General features: G+C 45.6%; 1 protein-coding gene across 2 annotated transcripts in view; it reads right to left on the reverse strand.

The window, feature by feature from the left end:
- CDC7 (cell division cycle 7) overlaps positions 1-22,087 on the reverse strand; it is a 308,046-nt gene that overhangs the window by 14,157 nt on the left and 271,802 nt on the right. For both annotated transcript variants that reach the window (XM_063939919.1, XM_063939920.1), the window contains exon 10: positions 10,089-10,238. In XM_063939919.1, the coding sequence (XP_063795989.1) occupies positions 10,089-10,238 (150 nt within the window). The remainder of the gene's footprint in view (positions 1-10,088; positions 10,239-22,087) is intronic.

Consider the following 22,087-nt stretch of genomic DNA (forward strand, 5'->3'; position numbering starts at 1 on the left):
GCTTCTGCCATCGCCGTCCTGCTTCTTGTGCCGCCCTGTCGGTTTACATGGGCGACCGCCGTGATGTTGTCTGACTGGATCAGTACCGGCTGGTTTTGAAGCAGGGGTTTTGCCTGACTTAGGGCATTGTAAATGGCCCTCAGTTACAGAATATTTATGTGTAGGGAAGTCTCCTGACTTGACCATAGTCCTTGGAAGTTTCTTCCCTGTGTGACTGCCCCCCAGCCTCGAAGGCTGGCATCCGTGGTCACCAGGACCCAGTCCTGTATGCCGAATCTGCGGCCCTCTTGAAGATGAGCACTCTGCAGCCACCACAGCAGACACACCCTGGTCCTTGGAGACAGGGTTATCAGCCGATGCATCTGAAGATGCGATCCGGACCACTTGTCCAAGAGGTCCCACTGAAAGGTTCTTGCATGGAACCTGCCGAATGGAATTGCTTCGTAGGAAGCTACCATCTTTCTCAGGATCCGCGTGCAGTGATGCACCGACACCTGTTTTGGTTTTAGGAGGCCTCTGACTAGAGATGACAGCTCCTTGGCTTTCTCCTCCGGGAGAAACACTTTTTTCTGTTCTGTGTCCAGAACCATCCCCAGGAACAGTAGACGTGTCGTAGGGACCAGCTGTGACTTTGGAATATTTAGAACCCAGCCGTGCTGTTGTAGCACCTCCCGAGATAGTGCTACCCCGACCAACAACTGCTCCCTGGACCTCGCCTTTATCAGGAGATCGTCCAAGTACGGGATAATTAAAACTCCCTTCTTTCGAAGGAGTATCATCATTTCGGCCATTACCTTGGTAAAGACCCTCGGAGCCGTGGATAGACCGAACGGCAACGTCTGGAATTGGTAATGACAATCCTGTACCACAAATCTGAGGTACTCCTGGTGAGGATGGTAAATGGGGACATGCAGGTAAGCATCCTTGATGTCCAGTGATACCATGTAATCCCCCTCGTCCAGGCTTGCAATAACCGCCCTGAGCGATTCCATCTTGAACTTGAATTTGTTAATATATGTGTTCAAGGATTTCAAATTTAAAATGGGTCTCACCGAACCGTCCGGTTTCGGTACCACAAACATTGTGGAATAGTAACCCCGTCCTTGTTGAAGAAGGGGCACCTTTACTATCACCTGCTGGGAATACAGCTTGTGAATTGCCTCTATCACTGCCTCCCTGCCTGAGGGAGTTGTTGGCAAGGCAGATTTGAGGAAACGGCGGGGGGGAGACGTCTCGAATTCCAGCTTGTACCCCTGAGATACTACTTGAAAGATCCAGGGATCCACCCGTGAGCGAGCCCACTGATCGCTGAAATTTTTGAGACGGGCCCCCACCGTACCTGGCTACGCCTGTGGAGCCCCAGCGTCATGCGGTGGACTTAGAGGAAGCGGGGGAGGACTTTTGCTCCTGGGAACTGGCTGTATGCTGCAGCTTTTTCCCTCTACCTCTGCCTCTGGGCAGAAAGGACGCGCCTTTAACCCGCTTGCCCTTATGGGGCCGAAAGGACTGTACCTGATAATATGGTGCTTTCTTTGGCTGTGAGGGAAACATGGGGTAAAAATGTAGACTTCCCAGCAGTTGCTGTGGAAACTAGGTCCGAGAGACCATCCCCGAACAACTCCTCACCTTTATAAGGCAAAACTTCCATGTGCCTTTTTGAGTCTGCATCACCTGTCCACTGCCGAGTCCATAACCCTCTCCTGGCAGAAATGGACATTGCACTTATTTTAGATGCCAGCCGGCAAATATCCCTCTGTGCATCTCTCATGTATAAGACTGCGTCTTTAATATGCTCTACGGTTAGCAATATAGTGTCCCTGTCTAGGGTATCAATATTTTCCGACAGGGAATCTGACCACGCAGCTGCAGCACTGCACATCCATGCTGAAGCAATAGCTGGTCTCAGTATAATACCTGTGTGTGTATATACAGACTTCAGGATAGCCTCCTGCTTTCTATCAGCAGGTGCCTTTAGGGTGGCCGTATCCGGAGACGGTAGTGCCACCTTCTTTGACAAGCGTGTGAGCGCTTTATCCACCCTAGGGGATGTTTCCCAACGTGACCTATCCCCTGGCGGGAAAGGGTACGTCATTAGTAACCTTTTAGAAATTACTAGTTTCTTCACACACTTCATTTAACTCCTCAGATGGAGGAAAAACTACTGGTAGTTTTCTCTCTCCAAACATAATACCCTTTTTTGTGGTACCAGGGGTAACATCAGAAATGTGCAACACATTTTTCATTGCCTCAATCATGTAACGTGTGGCCCTATTGGAAGTTACATTAGTCTCATCGTCGTCGACACTGGAGTCAGTATCCGTGTCGACATCTGTGTCTGCCATCTGAGGTAGCGGGCGTTTTAGAGCCCCTGATGGCTTTTGAGACGCCTGGGCAGGCACAGGCTGAGAAGCCGGCTGTCCCATATTTGGTATGTCGTCAAACCTTTTATGTAAGGAGTCGACACTGTCACGTAGTTCCTTCCACATAACCATCCACTCAGGTGTCGGCCCCGCAGGGGGTGACATCACATTTATAGGCATCTGCTCCGCCTCCACATAAGCCTCCTCATCAAACATGTCGACACACCGCATACACACAGGGAATGCTCTGACAGAGGACAAGACCCCACAAAGCCCTTTGGGGAGACAGAGAGAGAGTATGCCAGCACACACCAGAGCGCTATACAACACAGGGATCCCACTATAAATGTGTTTTTTCCCTTATAGCTGCTTATATTATATATATATATATATATATATATATATATATATATATATATATATATATATATATATATATATATATATATATATATATATATATATATATAGCAAAATTTCCACTAGGTGGAAGGTGCACTCTCGCGGTAATAAATGAGGTCCGTATATAAAAGACTTTTATTAGGAAAGTCCAAAAGCCATATATGTCGACGTTTCGGTCCGTATGACGGGCCTTTCTCAAGACTATTAGCTTTTAAATAAACATCTTGCATCAGAATATTGTCATGTGTCTGTGAAAAGAATAAAGTATAGACAAATTCACATATACAGGGAACTACGCCTCCCAGGCCAAGTATCATCTGACAACCTTCCAATAATATAATCACCGCATTAAATATTCCATCTCACCAATTACTAATGTATATGACCATGCAGCTTTTACTTGAAATTCACCACCTTCACCTGTGACAGAGCCACCCAAACTCATAGTATCACGTGAGAACAGCTCACCTAAGATCAGATCATAGTCATCAACAAATTCCTAGCGCAAAAGGGATAGCATATCCGGACACAGTCTTTAAAATTCATAGATGTAGAAGAACATACATCTAAGATAAATGTCAAACATGGATTATACTCAAGGAAAAAATCACTAACATAGCACTTCAGTAAAAACCATTCTCAAACATACCTGATCAAACAGATCCTGCTACCATGATACAGCTGCAGGGTCACGGTATGCACGGCGTGCTGCATAAATAACAACAAAAACTGCATCCATATTGTGCTACAATCTGCGTTCAGTAAACGGTCAATGATACAAAGTAACAGGTGAAAACTTACTGTGGTTGAGAGGAGTGTAACGCGTCCCTGAGCTGCATGCCAAATGACAGCAACGGGACTGCTATTTAAATATCCCGGACCGGAAGTAGCCGGATACATCGTATGCATCCCTCTAAAATTTCCCGCCAGTGGGTGTTCGCGGCTAATACTCTACAGAATGCTCCATCATCCACACAAGAGCGGCTCCCAGGCCGCACATCACAACAGCCACCAAAGGCCCCATGTACCAACATCAGCAACACCTGTAACGCGCCCCGGCAGATCACGGAGCTCCTGCGTTCCATCTGCCGGAAGTGCGTTCCACCGGACCGGAAATGGCCCGAATGTGCACCAAACAGGCAGTGGGTGAACTCTAAATTGGGTTCCTACCCTCTAATGTTAAATGAAATCAGATGACAGTGTGCGGTATATCGTGGGGCGTGGCTCACATGCTGCGACCAAAACATTAGTAAGGTGATCACAATGGGAAAAAAACTATGTCAATACTTAACAGATGTCTAGGCCTGGGGGGTAGTCCATACATACAAACATCGCACAACTGAACCAATGTACAAAGTACAAAAACACTGAATAATTACAATTCAGTGTTAAAAAATCAAAAGATAAATGAAAATAAAAATAAAAAATAAAATTATAGAGATATAATACATGAAAAAAACATAATGTAAATAAATGAATTCTCTGAAAGGAACCTTTGGAGCCTAATGGTATTAGGCTGCCTGTGTACACTTTAGGTAGATATGTCAATTGACCATTACATAGTGTGATTAGAACAAGTTACATAAATGACAGGAACCTGTCACTATCGAAGGAATTGATTTATATTTGTGTCTTGGAGGTAGATTGGTGTGGTTCTCCTTATTAGACACTATAGGGTATATGCAATTGCGGTCGAATTCGCGGCAATTTTCGCCGTTTTTTAATTCGACTCAATTCGACAGGTGAATCCCGGAAGGTGGCTTCCGGAATTCACCATATTCAATGAAAAACGGATTCGCCAGAGTCGCGGGCGAAAATCGGCCGATTTGGCGGATTTTGCCGCGATTTTAAAAAACGGTAAAAAAAAACGTGAAAAACCCGAAAAAAAAAATGGCGTGGGGTCCCCCCTCCAAAGCATAACCAGCCTCGGGCTCATCGAGCTGGTTCTAAAAATGCAGGGGAAAAATTGGCCAGGGATCCCCCGTATTTTTAAAACCAGCACCGGGCTCTGCGCCTGGTGCTGGTGCCAAAAATACGGGGGACAAAAAGAGTAGGGGTCCCCCGTATTTTTAACACCAGCATCGGGCTCCACTAGCTGGACAGATAATGCCACAGCCGGGGGTCACTTTTATGCCGTGCCCTGCGGCCGTGGCATTAAATATCCAACTAGTCACCCCTGGCCGGGGTACCCTGGGGGAGTGGGGACCCCTTCAATCAAGGGGTCCCCCCCCCCCCCAGCCACCCAAGGGCCAGGGGTGAAGCCCGAGGCTGTCCCCCCCCCATCCAATGGGCTGCGGATGGGGGGGCTGATAGCCTTTTGTGATAATAAAAAGATATTGTTTTTTCCAGCAGTACTACAAGTCCCAGCAAGCCTCCCCCGCAAGCTGGTACTTGGAGAACCACAAGTACCAGCATGCGGGAGAAAAACGGGTCCGCTGGTACCTGTAGTACTACTGGGAAAAAAATACCCAAATAAAAACAGGACACACACACCTTGATAGTAAAACTTTATTACACACTACCGACACACACATACTTACCTATGTTGACACGCCGACTGCCACGGTCTCCGACGATCCGAGGGTACCTGTGAAAAAATTATACTCACCTTCCAGCGTCCAGAGATAAATCCACGTCCAGAGAGTAAAATCCACGTACTTGTTTAAAAAAAAAAACACGCAAAAACCCGCTCCATACCGGACTAGAAAGGGGTCCAATGCTTTCACATCAGACCCCTTTCTCCCGAATGCCGGGACATCACGTGACTCCTGTCACTGACGTCCCTTCAGCCAATCAGGAAGCGCTACTTCCGTGGCGCTCACCTGATTGGCTGTGCGCTGTCTGTACTGTGACAGCACATCGCAAAGCCGCTCCATTACTTTCAATGGTGGGAACTTTGCGGGTAGCGGTGGGGTCACCCGCCGGTCAGCCGCTGACCGGCGGGTGACCTTACCGCTAGCCGCTAAGTTCCCACCATTGAAAGTAATGGAGCGGCTTTGCGATGTGCTGTCACAGTACAGACAGCGCACAGCCAATCAGGTGAGCGCAACGAAGTTGCGCTTCCTGATTGGCTTAGAGACCTTTCTGTGACAGCTGTCACTGACAGGTCTCATTCGTGGAAAGGTGTCCCATGTGTCAGCATGGGACCCCTTTCAGTCCGGCATGGAGCGGGTGTTCGGTTTGTTTTTTTGCCAAGTACGTGGATTTATCTCTGGACCATGGCTGAGGTGAGTATATTGATCTTTTCTTTTCAGGTATCCGTGGATTCTACATGGAGAAGAGGACCGATGTCGGCGTGTGAACATAGGTAAGTATGTGTGTGTCGACGTATGAAATAAAGTTTTACTGTCGACGGTGTGTGTGTCCTGTTTTTATTTGGGTATTTTTTTCCCAGTAGTACTACAGGTACCAGCGGGCCCGTTTTTCTCTCGCATGCTGGTACTTGTGGTTCTCCAAGTACCAGCTTGCGGGGGAGGCTTGCTGGGACTTGTAGTACTACTGGAAAAAACAATATCTTTTTATTATCACAAAAGGCTATCAGCCCCCCCATCCGCAGCCCATTGGATGGGGGGGGGGACAGCCTCGGGCTTCACCCCTGGCCCTTGGGTGGCTGGGGGGGACGACCCCTTGATTGAAGGGGTCCCCACTCCCCCAGGGTACCCCGGCCAGGGGTGACTAGTTGGATATTTAATGCCACGGCCGCAGGGCACGGCATAAAAGTGACCCCCGGCTGTGGCATTATCTGTCCAGCTAGTGGAGCCCGATGCTGGTGTTAAAAATACGGGGGACCCCTACTCTTTTTGTCCCCCGTATTTTTGGCACCAGCACCAGGCGCAGAGCCCGGTGCTGGTGCCAAAAATACGGGGGATCCCCTGTCAATTTTTTCCCCGCATTTTTAGAACCAGGACCAGCTCGAAGAGCCCGAGGCTGGTTATGCTTTGGAGGGGGGACCCCACGCCATTTTTTTTTATGATTTCACCGTTCCAGCATTAAAAAAAAAAAAAAGTACCTAATCCCTTCTAATATAAATAGATCTGCTATTCCCCCCCAAAAAAACACAAAAAAAAACATGTTTAAATTTTTATTTGTTTTCACCCTCCAAAGTGTGGCGGATTGAAAATGACGAATTTGCTGTCTAAAAGCACTGCTGTCGAATTTCCAAACTTGAATTGAATATGCTTTGGTCGAATTGCAGCACTTGTATCATTGCAGAAAAGTCGAATTTGCAAAAAGTCGAATTTCAAAAAGTCGAATTTTGAAAGTCCGTTTTTTGGTCGGAAAGCACTGAATTGCATAGGCGATTTTTTTTTTTGGTCGAAAATGACCCGAAATTCGACAATTTCGGGAATTCGACCGCAATTGCATATACCCCTATATTGGGTGACGATGTCATTTATGTAACTTGTTCTAATCACACTATGTAATGGTCAATTGACATATCTACCTAAAGTGTACACAGGCAGCCTAATACCATTAGGCTCCAAAGGTTCCTTTCAGAGAATTCATTTATTTACATTATGTTTTTTTCATGTATTATATCTCTATAATTTTATTTTTTATTTTTATTTTCATTTATCTTTTGATTTTTTAACACTGAATTGTAATTATTCGGTGTTTTTGTACTTTGTACATTGGTTCGGTTGTGCGATGTTTGTATGTATGGACTACCCCCCAGGCCTAGACATCTGTTAAGTATTGACATAGTTTTTTTCCCATTGTGATCACCTTACTAATGTTTTGGTCGCAGCATGTGAGCCACGCCCCACGATATACCGCACACTGTCATCTGATTTCATTTAACATTAGAGGGTAGGAACCCAATTTAGAGTTCACCCACTGCCTGTTTGGTGCACATTCGGGCCATTTCCGGTCCGGTGGAACGCACTTCCGGCAGATGGAACGCAGGAGCTCCGTGATCTGCCGGGGCGCGTTACAGGTGTTGCTGATGTTGGTACATGGGGCCTTTGGTGGCTGTTGTGATGTGCGGCCTGGGAGCCGCTCTTGTGTGGATGATGGAGCATTCTGTAGAGTATTAGCCGCGAACACCCACTGGCGGGAAGTTTTAGAGGGATGCATACGATGTATCCGGCTACTTCCGGTCCGGGATATTTAAATAGCAGTCCCGTTGCTGTCATTTGGCATGCAGCTCAGGGACGCGTTACTCTCCTCTCAACCACAGTAAGTTTTCACCTGTTACTTTGTATCATTGACCGTTTACTGAACGCAGATTGTAGCACAATATGGATGCAGTTTTTGTTGTTATTTATGCAGCACGCCGTGCATACCGTGACCCTGCAGCTGTATCATGGTAGCAGGATCTGTTTGATCAGGTATGTTTGAGAATGGTTTTTACTGAAGTGCTATGTTAGTGATTTTTTCCTTGAGTATAATCCATGTTTGACATTTATCTTAGATGTATGTTCTTCTACATCTATGAATTTTAAAGACTGTGTCCGGATATGCTATCCCTTTTGCGCTAGGAATTTGTTGATGACTATGATCTGATCTTAGGTGAGCTGTTCTCACGTGATACTATGAGTTTGGGTGGCTCTGTCACAGGTGAAGGTGGTGAATTTCAAGTAAAAGCTGCATGGTCATATACATTAGTAATTGGTGAGATGGAATATTTAATGCGGTGATTATATTATTGGAAGGTTGTCAGATGATACTTGGCCTGGGAGGCGTAGTTCCCTGTATATGTGAATTTGTCTATACTTTATTCTTTTCACAGACACATGACAATATTCTGATGCAAGATGTTTATTTAAAAGCTAATAGTCTTGAGAAAGGCCCGTCATACGGACCGAAACGTCGACATATATGGCTTTTGGACTTTACTAATAAAAGTCTTTTATATACGGACCTCATTTATTACCGCGAGAGTGCACCTTCCACCTAGTGGAAATTTTGCTGTTCGAGTGGATCTGCAAGGGTTCATTAGGAGCACCCGCAACGTTGAAGTATATGGGATGAGAGTGCAGGATTACCGTGGATATATATATATATATATATATATATATATATATATATATATATATATATATATATATATATATATATATATATACACTGCGCCTAAATTTAGTGCCCCCCCTCTCTTTTTTACCCTTATGTAGCTTGACACAGCAGGGGAGAGCCAGGGAGCGTCCTTCCAGCGGAGCTGTGAGGGGAAATGGCGCCAGTGTGCCTAGGGAGATAGCCCCGCCCCTTTTCCGGCGGACTTCTCCCGCTTTTTCTGGAATTCTGGCAGGGGTATTTTTACACCTATATAGCCTTCCTGACTATATATGGTGTAGATTTGCCAGCCAAGGTGTATTATATTGCCCTCAGGGCGCCCCCCCCCAGCAGTGACCGGAGTGTGAGGTGTGCATGAGGAGCAATGGCGCACAGCTGCAGTGCTGTGCGCTACCTTGTTGAAGACAGAAGTCTTCAGCCGCCGATTTTCCGGAACACTTTTTGCTTCTGGCTCTGTAAGGGAGCCGGCGGCGCGGCTCCGGGACCGAACGATCGAGGTCGGGTCCTGTGTTCGATCCCTCTGGAGCTAATGGTGTCCAGTAGCCTAAGAAGCCCAAGCTACCTCCAGTCAGGTAGGTTCGCTTCTTCTCCCCTTAGTCCCTCGCTGCAGTGAGTCTGTTGCCAGCAGATCTCACTGTAAAATAAAAAACCTAAATATACTTTCTTTCTAGGAGCTCAGGAGAGCCCCTAGTGTGCATCCAGCTCAGCCGGGCACAAGATTCTAACTGAAGTCTGGAGGAGGGTCATAGTGGGAGGAGCCAGTGCACACCAGTAGTCTAAAGCTTTCTTTTAGTTGTGCCCAGTCTCCTGCGGAGCCGCTATTCCCCATGGTCCTTACGGAGTCCCAGCATCCACTTAAGACGTCAGAGAAATCCCTGATAACTAGCAGGTTAACGGGTGCTGCGACACAGTTAACATGCAAATCCAAGCTTTCCACAGATTCTGTGGGTGACATCCGTTAACCTGTGTAAACAAGCTAATTTAATGGACGTTAATAAGGCTGTCGGGTGAAAAAGGAGTGCAATTGAATAGCCACGGGCATTAAAGCTGAGGCTACCTCCCTTTTTCACCCGTGAACACTTTTTACTGAAATGCCCCCAAAGTCAACATTCAACAAAATGTTGGTGTAGTCTAAATAATATATATATGTATATATATATATATATATATATATATATATATATATATATATATATATATATAAAAATTAAAGTATTTTATTTTTTATTTATTTTTGAAGGTGTAGATACTCGCAGGTGTAAATACATCTATAGTTATAATATGCAGACACTTAACTAGATGTATGCTTACCAAACTGTTTAGCAGCTTGAACAGTTTCTCCTGAACCACGAATTGTCATGATCTGAGCCAGAGCATTCATGTCATCCACAGCATTAAAGAAGTGGTATCTGCCACTGAGAAGAGAGAGGAACATAACGCCTGCAGACCATAAGTCAATAACTGTAATGAAGAGGGAAAAAAAAAAGTTCAACATTTAAATTTCAGCAAGCAGTATCTGCGCAAAAACAAATTGTATTAATCCAGTTTGAAGATTAAAAAAAATTATATTTTTGATGCTAAAAGCTGTTTTGCTGTTCGTGCACATTACTTCTACAGGGTGCTAGGAAAAACTTTGCTGGCATCGATTAATATAGATTATATATATATATCTATATACACATATAGATACACAGTGTAGATCAAGCAATGTACATAAAACAGTTTGACTTGAAAATGTACAATGCAAAGTAAATCTTGTTTGTTTTGTGACGATGAGTTTTGATTTTTAATTTTATAAACAAATGCTACTTAGAATAATATGAACATTTTAAAATTTACATTTATGCTGCGTACATACTATACAATATCGTTCAGTCATAAATGACATTGCATAATGTGAATCTGACGTACGACGCACGCTCCCGCGGGTCGCATGTCAGACAACATACAGTCTTGATGAGGTGATATTGTGTGGTTTTGAACTCCAGTGATGACTGTTTCTAGATATCGTTTGTAATGTGTACACACGATCCGGTATCTCATACAATATCATATATCATATCGTATAGGATCGCATAATGTGTACATAGCATAAGACTCCCAAATGGCAAAATCATTTATTTTAGGTTTAGGAATCTCATCACCATCAGTTATTTACCAAATTAAAATTTTGTTTACACTTTTTTTCTTTAACCATATTAGAAAGTTATGTGCTAATCATGCATTTTTCTCTAGCATCCATAAGGGATACTGGGGTCACTTAGTACGATGGGGTCCAAAGGAGCCGGTGCACTTTAAATTTCTTCTACTGGGCGTGCTGACTTCTCCCCTCTATGCCCCCTCCCACAGCCAGTTTCAGGAGAGGATGCACACTCTGGAGCTCCAGAGGATTTTTCTTGGGCAACAGCATACCTGCACAAAGGGAGTTAGTGGGGGGTGGATCACCGGCCTCTTTAAGGTGTCAGAGCCGCATCACAGCATCACTGTCCCAAAGGGTTGTTGTACTGTGGGCGCGGCGCCTTAGCACACACGCCCACAGGGGGGGGGGGGGGTTGGGGGAGGATCCCATAGCCCCACTGCGTACACTGCCTGCGGGTAAGTGGATACAAGTATTCATACTTTGTTTGGCACTGTTTGGAGACATTGGCCAGTATAAATAAAACACACAGCTCAGGCGCAAATAAGTGGGCGGAGTTCACTCAGAACGGGACCAGCGGTTTCCTGGCACCTCCCTCTCCAGATACGCAGGAACCTGGTACTGGGGTGTTGGAAAGGGGGATAGCCGCAAATTATATAATAATTACTGTCCTGTACCAGCAGCAAGCTCCGGTGTTTACACAGAGCTTTAGTGTATTATATACAGCCTGTAGTCTTACAGAGTCTGCTAGGCTTGGTGTTCTGGTCCTTTCTCTCTGGGTCTCATACACATACCAGTCTGGGCAGGCTTGCTATACCTTGTCTGTGTGGATGGCGTGTGAGTGAGAGTCTCCAGTAAACATGGTAAAACATCAACTATGTATGATATGCAATACCAGATTTTCCCCCTCTGTGGCTGGTACACTCACATGTGATCAGTGTAGTCAGTCCTCTCAATTAGTGAGGCGTCTGGAGAAGAGGGGGGGGGGGGGGGGGGGGGGAGGTTGGAAGGTTGAAGAGCCATCCTGGTTGGTTTTGATAAAATCCTTGATGGCGGACATGTTCTCTCAGCTCTCTGCAAATAGTCAAAAGACTTCAGGGCCACATAAGCGTGGGTTGCCTGACTTCCTTTCAGAATTGGATGAAGATCCATCTCCAGCACAGGGGATGGAACCCCTCATACTTGATATTAGGGATGTGTTAAAAATTCCAGCAGAAGATGCTGCAGTACACGCCTATCTAAAAAGGTAGTATTACCAGTTCCTGGGACTTCTGCATTAAAGGATCCTGGGGATAGGAAAATGGAGACTACTCTCAAGTCTATTTACACAGCACCTGGTGCAACACAAAGACCTGTGATAGCTGGTTGCTGGATGACATGCCATTCAAACCTGGGCGGGCCAGACTCAAGAGGGCCTTGCGGGGAATATGCCTCTATTGAATATGGTGATGCTGATCAAACACATTCAGGATACTTCACGCTTCCTGTGTGATTCTATCAAGGAAATAGGTGCTATTAATGCAAGAACCATGGCAGTGTCTGCGCAGCTCCTTTGGACCCCATCGTATTAAGTGACCCCAGTATCCCTTATGGACTACGAGAAAAGGATTTACCAGTTGGTAATTAAAATCCCATTTTTGGTCCACTTCACTGTGGTACACACAAAATAATAAGATTTTAAACCTACCGGTAAATCTTTTTCTCCTAGTCCGTAGAGGATGCTGGGGACTCCGTAAGGACCATGGGGTATAGACGGGCTCCGCAGGAGACATGGGCACTATAAAGAACTTTTAGTATGGGTGTGCACTGGCTCCTCCCTCTATGCCCCTCCTCCAGACCTCAGTTAGAGAACTGTGCCCAGAGGAGATGGACAATATGAGGAAAGGATTTTGTTAATCTAAGGGCAAGATTCATACCAGCCCACACCAATCATACCATATAACCTGGAATATACGCAACCAGTTAACAGTATTAACAAAAAACAGTATCAGTCAAAGACCGATTCCAACTGTAACATAACCCTAACTATATAGAAGGCTTGCAGATTTAGTCCGCACTGGGATGGGCGCCCAGCATCCTCTACGGACTTGGAGAAAAAGATTTAACGGTAGGTTTAAAATCTTATTTTCTCTTACGTCCTAGAGGATGCTGGGGACTCCGTAAGGACCATGGGGTTTATACCAAAGCTCCAAACCGGTCGTGCAGCACCGACTGAGCAAACGCAAGGTCCTCATCAGCCAGGGTACCAAACTTGTAGAATTTTGCAAAAGTGTTTGAACCCGACCAAGTAGTTGCTCGGCAAAGCTGTAATGCCGAGACACCTCGGGAAGCCGCCCAAGAAGAGCCCACCTTCCTAGTGGAATGGGCCTTTACTGAATTTGGTAACGGCAATCCAGCTGTAGAATGAACCTGCTGAATCGAGTTCCAGATCCAGCGAGCAATAGTCTGCTTAGAAGCAGGAGCGCCTGGCTGCATACAAGACAAACAGAACCTGTTTTCCTAACCCCTTGCCGTCCTGGCTACATAAATATTTAAGGCCCTGACTACAACCAGGGACTTGGAGTCCTCCAAGTCACCCGTAGCCACAGGCACCACAATAGGTTGGTTCATGCGAAAAGACGAAACCACCTCAGGTAGAAATTGAGGACGAGTCCTCCATTCCGCTGTATCCACCTGGAAAATCAGATAGGGGCTCTTGTGAGACAAAACCGCCAATTTGGACACCCGCCTTGCAGATGCCAAGGCCAATAACATGACCACTTTCCAAGTGAGAAATTTCAATTCAACTGTTTGAAAAGGCTCAAACCAGTGCGATTTAAGGAATTGTAACACTACGTTAAGGTCCCATGGTGCCACCGGGGGCACAAAAGGAGGCTGGATATTTAGCACTCCCCTTACAAAAGTTTGGACTCCTGGGAGAGAAGCCAATTCCTTCTGGAAGAATATAGACAGGGCCGAAATCTGTACCTTAATGGAGCCTAACTTTAGGCCCATATCCACTCCTGTCTGTAGAAAATGGAGAAAACGGCCCAAGTGGAAACCTTCCGTAGGAGGATTCCTGGCTTCACACCAAGATACAAACTTTCTCCAGATACGGTGATAATGTTTCGCCATCACTTCCTTCCTAGCCTTTATCAGAGTAGGGATGACTTCTACCGGAATATCCTTCTCCGCTAGGATTCTTTATTCACCGCCATGCCGTCAAACGTAACCGCATTAAGTCTTGGAACATGCAGGGCCCCTGCTGCAACAGGTCCTCTCTGAGAGGAAGAGGCCATGGATCTTCTTTGGGCATCCCCTGAAGATCTGAATACCAGGCCCTTCGAGGCCAATCTGGAACAATGAGTATTGTCTGCACTCTTGTTTGTCTTATGATTCTCAATATTTTTGAGATGAGAGGCAGAGGAGGGAACACATAGACCGACTGAAACACCCATGGTCCACCGCTACTGCCTGAGGGTCCCTTGACCTGGCGCAATACCTCCAAAGCTTCTTGTTGAGGCGCGATGCCATCATGACTATTTGAGGAAGCTCCCAACGACTTGTTATCTCTGCAAAGACTTCTTGATGAAGTCCCCACTCTCCTAGATGGAGATCGTGTCTGCTGAGGAAGACTGCTTCCCAGTTGTCCACTCCCGGAATGGATATCGCTGACAGAGCGCTTACGTGATTTTCTGCCCACCACAGAACCATGGTGGCTTCCGCCATTGCCACTCTGCTCTTTGTACCGCCTTGGCGGTTTACATGAGCCACAGCTGTGACGTTGTCAGATTGAATCAGAACCGGTAGGTCGCGAAGAAGATTCTCCGCTTGTCGTAGGCCGTTGTAAACGGCCCTTAATTCCAGTATGTAGATGTGTAGGCAAGCCTCCTGGCTTGACCACTGTCCCTGAAAATTCCTTCCTTGTGTGACTGCTCCCCATCCTCGGAGGCTCGCGTCCGTGGTCACCAGGACCCAGTCTTGAATGCTGAACCTGCGACCTACTAGAAGATGAGCACTCTGTAGCCACCACAGGAGAGACACCCTGGCCCTGGGGGACAGGGTTATCTTCTGATGTATTGGAAGGCGAGACCCGGACCACTTATCCCGGAGGTCCCACTAAAAAGTCGTCGCCTGAAACCTGCCGAAGGGGATGGCCTCGTAGGTCGCCACCATTTTCTCCAGTACTCGAGTGCATTGATGGACTGACACTCTTTTTTGTTTTAACAGGTCTCTGACCCTGTTCTGGAGTTCCTGGGCTTTTTCCATTGGGAGAAAAACCCTCTTCTGTTCTGTGTCCAGAACCATGCCTAAGAAAGACAGCCGAGTTGTTGAAACCAACTGTGACTTTGGTAGATTTAGAATCCAGCCATGTTGCTGCAGCACTCTCAGGGAGTGCAACTGTTCCTTTGATCTCGCTTTTATCAGGAGATCGTCCAAGTACGGGATACTTGTGACTCCTTGCCTGCGCAAGAGTACCATCACTTCCGCCATTACCTTGGTGAAAACCCTTGGGGCCGTGGAAAGCCCAAACGGCAACATCTGAAATTGGAAATGACAGGCCTGTACAGCTAATCTCAGGTACGCTTGATGAGGAGGATAAATGGGGACATGAAGGTATGCATCCTTTATGTCTAGTGACACCATAAAATCCCCCCCTTCCAGGCTGTAGATCACTGCCCTTGGCGATTCCATCCTGAACTTGAACCTTTTTAAGTACAGGTTCAGGGATTTTAAGTTGAGAATGGGTCTGACCGAGCCATCCGGTTTCGGTTGCCCCAAATAGGGTTGAATAGAACCCTTTTCCCTGTTGCATTAAGGGAACCCTAATAATCACTTGCTGTAGACACAGCTTTTGAATTGCAGCCCACACTATCTCCCTCTCTGGGGGATACGCTGGTAAAGTAGATTTGAAGAATTGGCGGGGAGGCACGTCTTTGAATTCCAGCTTGTAACCTCGGGACACAATTACCATCGCCCAATGATCCACATCCAACTGAACCCAGACGTGGCTGAAGAGTCGAAGACGTGCCCCCACCGGAGCGGACTCCCTCAGTGGAGCCCCAGCGTCATGCAGTGGATTTAGTAGAAGCCGGGGAGGACTTCTGTTCCTGGGAACTGGCCGTAGCAGGCATTCTTTTTCCCTCTACTCTAACCTCTGGTGAGGAAGGAAGAGCCCTGACCTCTTCTGGACTTATGCGACCGAGAGGACTGCATCTGATACTGCGGCATTTTCTTTTGCTGTGGGGGAACATAAGGCAAAAAAAGGTAGATTTACTCGCGGTAGCTGTTGAAACCAGGTCCGTGAGACTTTCCCCAATTAAAAGCTCACCCTTGTAAGGCAAAATTTCCATATGCCTCTGAGTCGGCATCACCCGTCCATTGGCGGGTCCACAGCGTATATATGAGACTGCGTCTCTGATGTGACCTAAAGTCAATAAAATGGTATCCCTATCTAGGGTATCAATATCAGCTGACAAGGTATCTGTCCAAGCTGCTACCGCGCTACAAACCCAAGCCGATGCTATTGCCGGTCTGAGCAAAGCCCCCGTATGTGTATAAATTGATTTTAAGGTAGTTTCATGCCTGCGATCCGCAGAACCTTTTAGTGTCGCCGTGTCCGGGGACGGTAGGGCCACCTTTTTGGACAAGCGTGTTAAGGCCTTGTCGACCGTGGGTGATGATTCCCACCGTAACCTGTCCTTTGATGGGAAAGGATACGCCATAATAATTCTTTTGTCTGGAGTTTCCCAAGCTTTTTCAAATAACGCATTCAGCTCATAAGATGGGGGAAACATTACCTCAGGTTTCTTTACCTTAAACCTGTGTACCCTCGTGTCAGTGACAGAGGAGTCATCTGTGATATGCAAAACATCTTTTATTGCAATAATCAATTAATGAATACTTTTTGCCACCCTTGGGTGTGTCAAAGTCAGAAAAATATCACGCTGCACATTGCCATATATGCACCTCATGCGTGTGCCCGCTGCACGTGCATGAGCCCTCCCACGCGTGCGTATACTCGCAGGCGCACCGTATGCGCATTTACGGTAGAGTTTGTGTGCGTCTAGCGGGCGACTCGATCGTTACATATTTTAGTCATATAATGTATTTTGTAGATTATGGTCCCTTTGATAGAATCTGAAAGTTTAGTTAATGTAGTATGTTCAGAGACAAAGAGATCCCTCTTTGTTTGATACGAAGGGTCAGACAGGGGTGACACAGTGGTGTTTAGTATCCATCGGAAGAGTATTAAATTAGCAATATTCCGGTGATGGTTAGAAACGGATTAATCGCTCGTGCGTATAGTTATGGCCATAAGAAGTTTATGGACATTTGCTATATTTGCAGTTTATTACCCATGCGGCGGGAAACCTGAGTTTCCCTCCCACTTGAGCAGTTTGAAATAGTCACAGCCCACCTGTATGAACCAACCTATGACCTTTTGTTATAATGCGGAGACGGATTCCTGTGTCCAATGAACAATAAGAATGTAGGGACCATTGTACTGTACTGTGTGTAAGTGTATATAAAGACAAGCCGACCTGGGCCAGCTCTCTATTCTTCTCAACGGTTCTCATCACTGATAATCGGGAGCTGGATATCCAGAAAGGCGCATGCGATTGTTTCCCCTTGTGCGTAAGTTCTCTGCAACCATATTTATCTCCTAATTTGTTGTAAGCCATTTTTCTCTCTCTTTCCCCTTAAATGTAATTGTGCCGCTATTGTAATTTTAACGTGTAGTAATTCGGTTAGGTATTTTATGTTAGTTTGGTAGTGTATAAGTTGTAATGTGTATCCTTTTGCAATTGAACGTTCATTCTCTCCCTTAAAAGGTGTTAGACCCTTAGACCGGTATTTGAGTGTTTATTATATTGCTAAGTGTTCTCAGAGCGTCACGGACGCTCATACAGCTTTTAAACTAACAAGGTTACACTGTGTTGCATTTACACCCTAACACTGCACAAAGGTTTACAGTATAAGTACATTATTTATGGTATAGTTATAAAGGTTTAACTCTGAGCGTCAGCGCCGCTTGTGATCTCCTCGTGGTCTCGAGCGTCCGCTACGCTGATAGCGTATCGTTACGTTAATCGGCAGCCTATAGCGTGCTTGCCTCTACGCATTAAGCCGTGAGCGAACGTGCCGCTCATGCGTCTCGTCCACGGCTAAGCGTCCGCTACGCTAAGTGCGTACCCTTACGGTACCACATACTCCAATAGCGTACTGAGTCTCTTAACCTTTTAGCGTGTTTAATATAGGATAAATCAGTAGGCTTTATCAATTGGGGACTCGCCCGCTCTTCACATATCTGCACTAAGTAATTTCAGCAGACATTATCAGTCAGCAAAGGGCGGGAGGTAATATTCCTCGTAGTGCTGACCAGATAAGCGTCTGCTTCGCTTAGTAAGGAGTGCTGAAGGAATCCGGAACCGGAAGGTAGGAACAGTACGTTATTGTCTTTTAAAACCTGTTTAGTTTCTGTTTTGCGAACGTACGCATAAGCACACACACCTGTATTTCTTGTTTAGTATTATTTGTCCGTACCTCATTCTCCTGATTGCCACACACTAGTGATAACGTGCTGAGACATTTGTTGTTATTAATAGTTAAAAGATAAAAAGTAATATTTAAGGGAATAATTGTAAAAGGCACGCACACAGTCTCGCCTAGAAATACAAGGGAGATTTGGGTGGTGTTCAGTGAATGATTACTGTTAAAGATCATTCACATTGATAAACGTGTAGTGTGTTACTGTGGACGTACTTGGTCTGCGTACACGTGTCCTTACAAGGGCAGGGCGTACGCAACGCAAGGGTCGACGCACGGAGTGTATATTACGCAACGGAGCGTACGGATACGCCCACATAATACAAACCACACGATAGTATTGTTTTAATAGGCGATAAGGAAGTAACGCGAAAATAACACAAATCTATCTCAAATCCAAAAGTTTAAAGTTAAAAGAAAAAAAAAAAAAAAAGACTTTCTCTGTTGCAATTCTTCTGGGTTAGACTATTACTGAATGAAAGGAATTCTGTACAGAAATAAGAGTGTTCGAATGTAAGAGTGTGTATATATAAGATTTCTCTTCTTTTACGAACGTGGGAACCATAGGCCAGTAGAAAGAGGTACACCAGCGAGAGTGATAGCGTGGGGTGGCTTGGGAGGCGTCCCTTGTTAGTCTCGACATATTAATGAGCAGTAGAGTCTGCTGTACATAACAGACCAGGAGGTCAAGGACCAGGAGGTTCAGGTACAGCAGACTAGAAGTAGAGAGCACAACCGAAAAGGGTTGGTGCGAGACCCATATAGGCCAAAGAAGCTCATTGCTGAAGGAATTCGCAGCCGAAATTTTCGATTCCACTGATCGTTCCGCACATAAGATTAGTTGCTTGTGTGCAGATACGATTGTACCGCATGTGATTGTGTGCATTAGCGTGTCTTGAATTCAGAAGAACGCTACTTGCACATTGTTAACGTGATTTGTGTAATTTTTTTTATTTTAAGGGAAGTAGCCTGATCACTCAGGGACATTCCAGCGACTGATACTTGCTGGGGAGGGTAAGACACTCCCACACGCCCGAGCAAGTAGACGTACTTAGGTGCCCTAGGTTGGGTACGGAACCTCTGGTAACTTTGGTCGCCGTATTGGCCAGCGTGGGCGGGAGTTAAGTGGGCGGACTTCGAAGCAAAACCCCCACCGCAGCCTTACCCCGAGCATCTTGGTTTTTGTAAGGGTTGCCGAAGACCCTGATTTGAAGTCAGAGGTAGTGAAAGCAGCACCTGCAGAGATGGGGGCCAGTTGTTCAGGTAAGGGGCGATCAACCGAGGTTCAGGTTGATTTGGTAAACCGACCAATCGGGTCGGCAAGGTACATCATGTGTGAGAAATATGGTCATCACACAGAAATGTTGTGCAATGAATGGGAAAGGATGACTGTGCATGACGGGAAAAAGTTTCCCCGGGTAGGTAGTTTTAACCCAGAAGTATTACAGAATTTAAGGAGAAGAGTTTGCCTGATTAAATCTTCAAAAAGGCTTATTAGACATTATGATTATTTAACATTGTGGCAACAGGAAGGTGAAATACAAAGGGGGTTGGCGCAAGCCGCTGGATCTAACCCTATCAGGAAACTGATAGCCACTGCACCCCCACCACCATACATACCTGGAGAGAAATTGGTTGCAGAGAATGGCACTCAGGGTCATGTTAAATGTATAGAAGTTAAAGATAATGTAACCAAAGTAATTAATGCTAACACTAATCCGTGCAAGTTGTATCCTGTTTTGAACTTTCCCCAGGATTGTGAACAAGAGGATGAGCCCACAACAATATCAGCACTCTCCCTAGCAGCCACCATATCAGAAACAGCAGTGGGCACGACCCAACCCGTAAGATTAGTATCAAAGGCCCCTAGCGGAGGGACAGGTGAGGTCGTATCGACTGGTAAGTACGGCACCATACACTATGCTGAAACCATTTCACCACATGTTGTAGAATCTACTCAGAATGATGTTGCTGGACTTAATCCTGTTAGGGTAATAGCAGTGCCAAATGGGAAAACTGACACTTCAGGAGCAACTCCTGTCAGGAACATCGCCATGCAGTGTCCCTTTTCCCGAGCAGAATTAAGATCAATGATGTCTGAATTCCCTGATCCTAGGAAAGACTTAGTTGCATGTCAAAAGTATATTAGGGAGCTAGGAAATTCTGCAGAGCCAAATAACAAAGATTGGAGGACAGTTTTGAGGGCATGTTTATCCCCCAATGTTGATTCGTTAAAGTTTATCGCTGATTGCAAGTTAGATGAGGAAGTACCACTAACAGACGAGTATAATCAGGATAATGTAAAGAGAATCAACTTACAGTTAGGAGTATATTTTCCTGCAGTTGTAAAGTGGAATAAAATCTTTACAATAAAACAAAAAGAAGGTGAATCCACACCAGAGTATTTTCACCGGGCTCTGCAGGATATGGCTAGGTACACTGGTATAGATGACATTAAAACTAATGTACACCACAGGGAAGTAGCTGTTTCAGTATTAATGGACGGTCTAAAAGAGGTTTTAAGGAATAGAATACAAACCACTAGGCCTGATTGGAGAGGTATGTCGGTGGATGCATTGGGAGAGGCTGCTGCTGGGCATGATCGGAATATCATCAGACACAGGGAGTCACAGAGTGATAAGTTAATGGCTGTGAGCATACAGGCCCTCACTACCCGGCCACCTCAGCCCAGAACTGTGACCCCTGTGGGTAAGTCAACAGGTATAAAATGTTATTGTTGCCACAGAGAGGGACACATAGCACGTGATTGTAAAGTAAGACCAATACAAAATTCATATCAACCCTATAGACAACGACCTGATACGAGACATTGGGATCAAGGACCGAAGGGGCGGAGCTATGAGCCACATGCAGGGGAAACCAAAAGGTATCCCCCAAAAAGAGACTGGCAAATCTCTGATAGTTCCCATCTACCCCCACCACAAATAATTGCTGCCAGTGCGATTCAGGGAGGTCACCATACCCAATAGGGGTGTGGCCACACCTGTAATCTGCAGCCAGTGAAATTGATTGCAAGTCTTGGAAGTGAACCCGAGGTCACAATTGATGTAGCTGGTAAATCATTAAATTTCCTTGTAGATACGGGGGCGGCCAAATCAGTGATAAATTCGACAGTGGGCATGAGAACCACTGGTAAGACAATTCCAGCCATGGGAGTAACGGGAGTACAGGTTGAGTATCCCATATCCAAATATTCCGAAATACGGAATATTCCGAAATACGGAATCTTTTGAGTGAGAGTGAGATAGTGAAAACTTTGTTTTCTGATGGCTCAATGTACACAAACTTTGTTTAATACACAAAGTTATTAAAAATATTGTATTAAATGACCTTCAGGCTGTGTGTATAAGGTATATATGAAACATAACTGCATTTTGTGAATATACACACACTTTGTATAATGCACAAAGTTATTAAAAATATTGGCTAAAATGACCTTCAGGCTGTGTGTATAAGGTGTATATGAAACCTAAAGGCATTCTGTGCTAAGACTTAGGTCCCATCACCATGATATATCATTATGGTATGCAATTATTCCAAAATACGGAAAAATCCGATATCCAAAATACTTCTGGTCCCAAGCATTTTGGATAAGGGAGACTCAACCTGTAGTACAGCACTA

The sequence above is a fragment of the Pseudophryne corroboree genome, chromosome 9 (assembly GCF_028390025.1).
Source record: "Pseudophryne corroboree isolate aPseCor3 chromosome 9, aPseCor3.hap2, whole genome shotgun sequence".
NCBI classification, from domain to species: Eukaryota; Metazoa; Chordata; class Amphibia; order Anura; family Myobatrachidae; genus Pseudophryne; species Pseudophryne corroboree.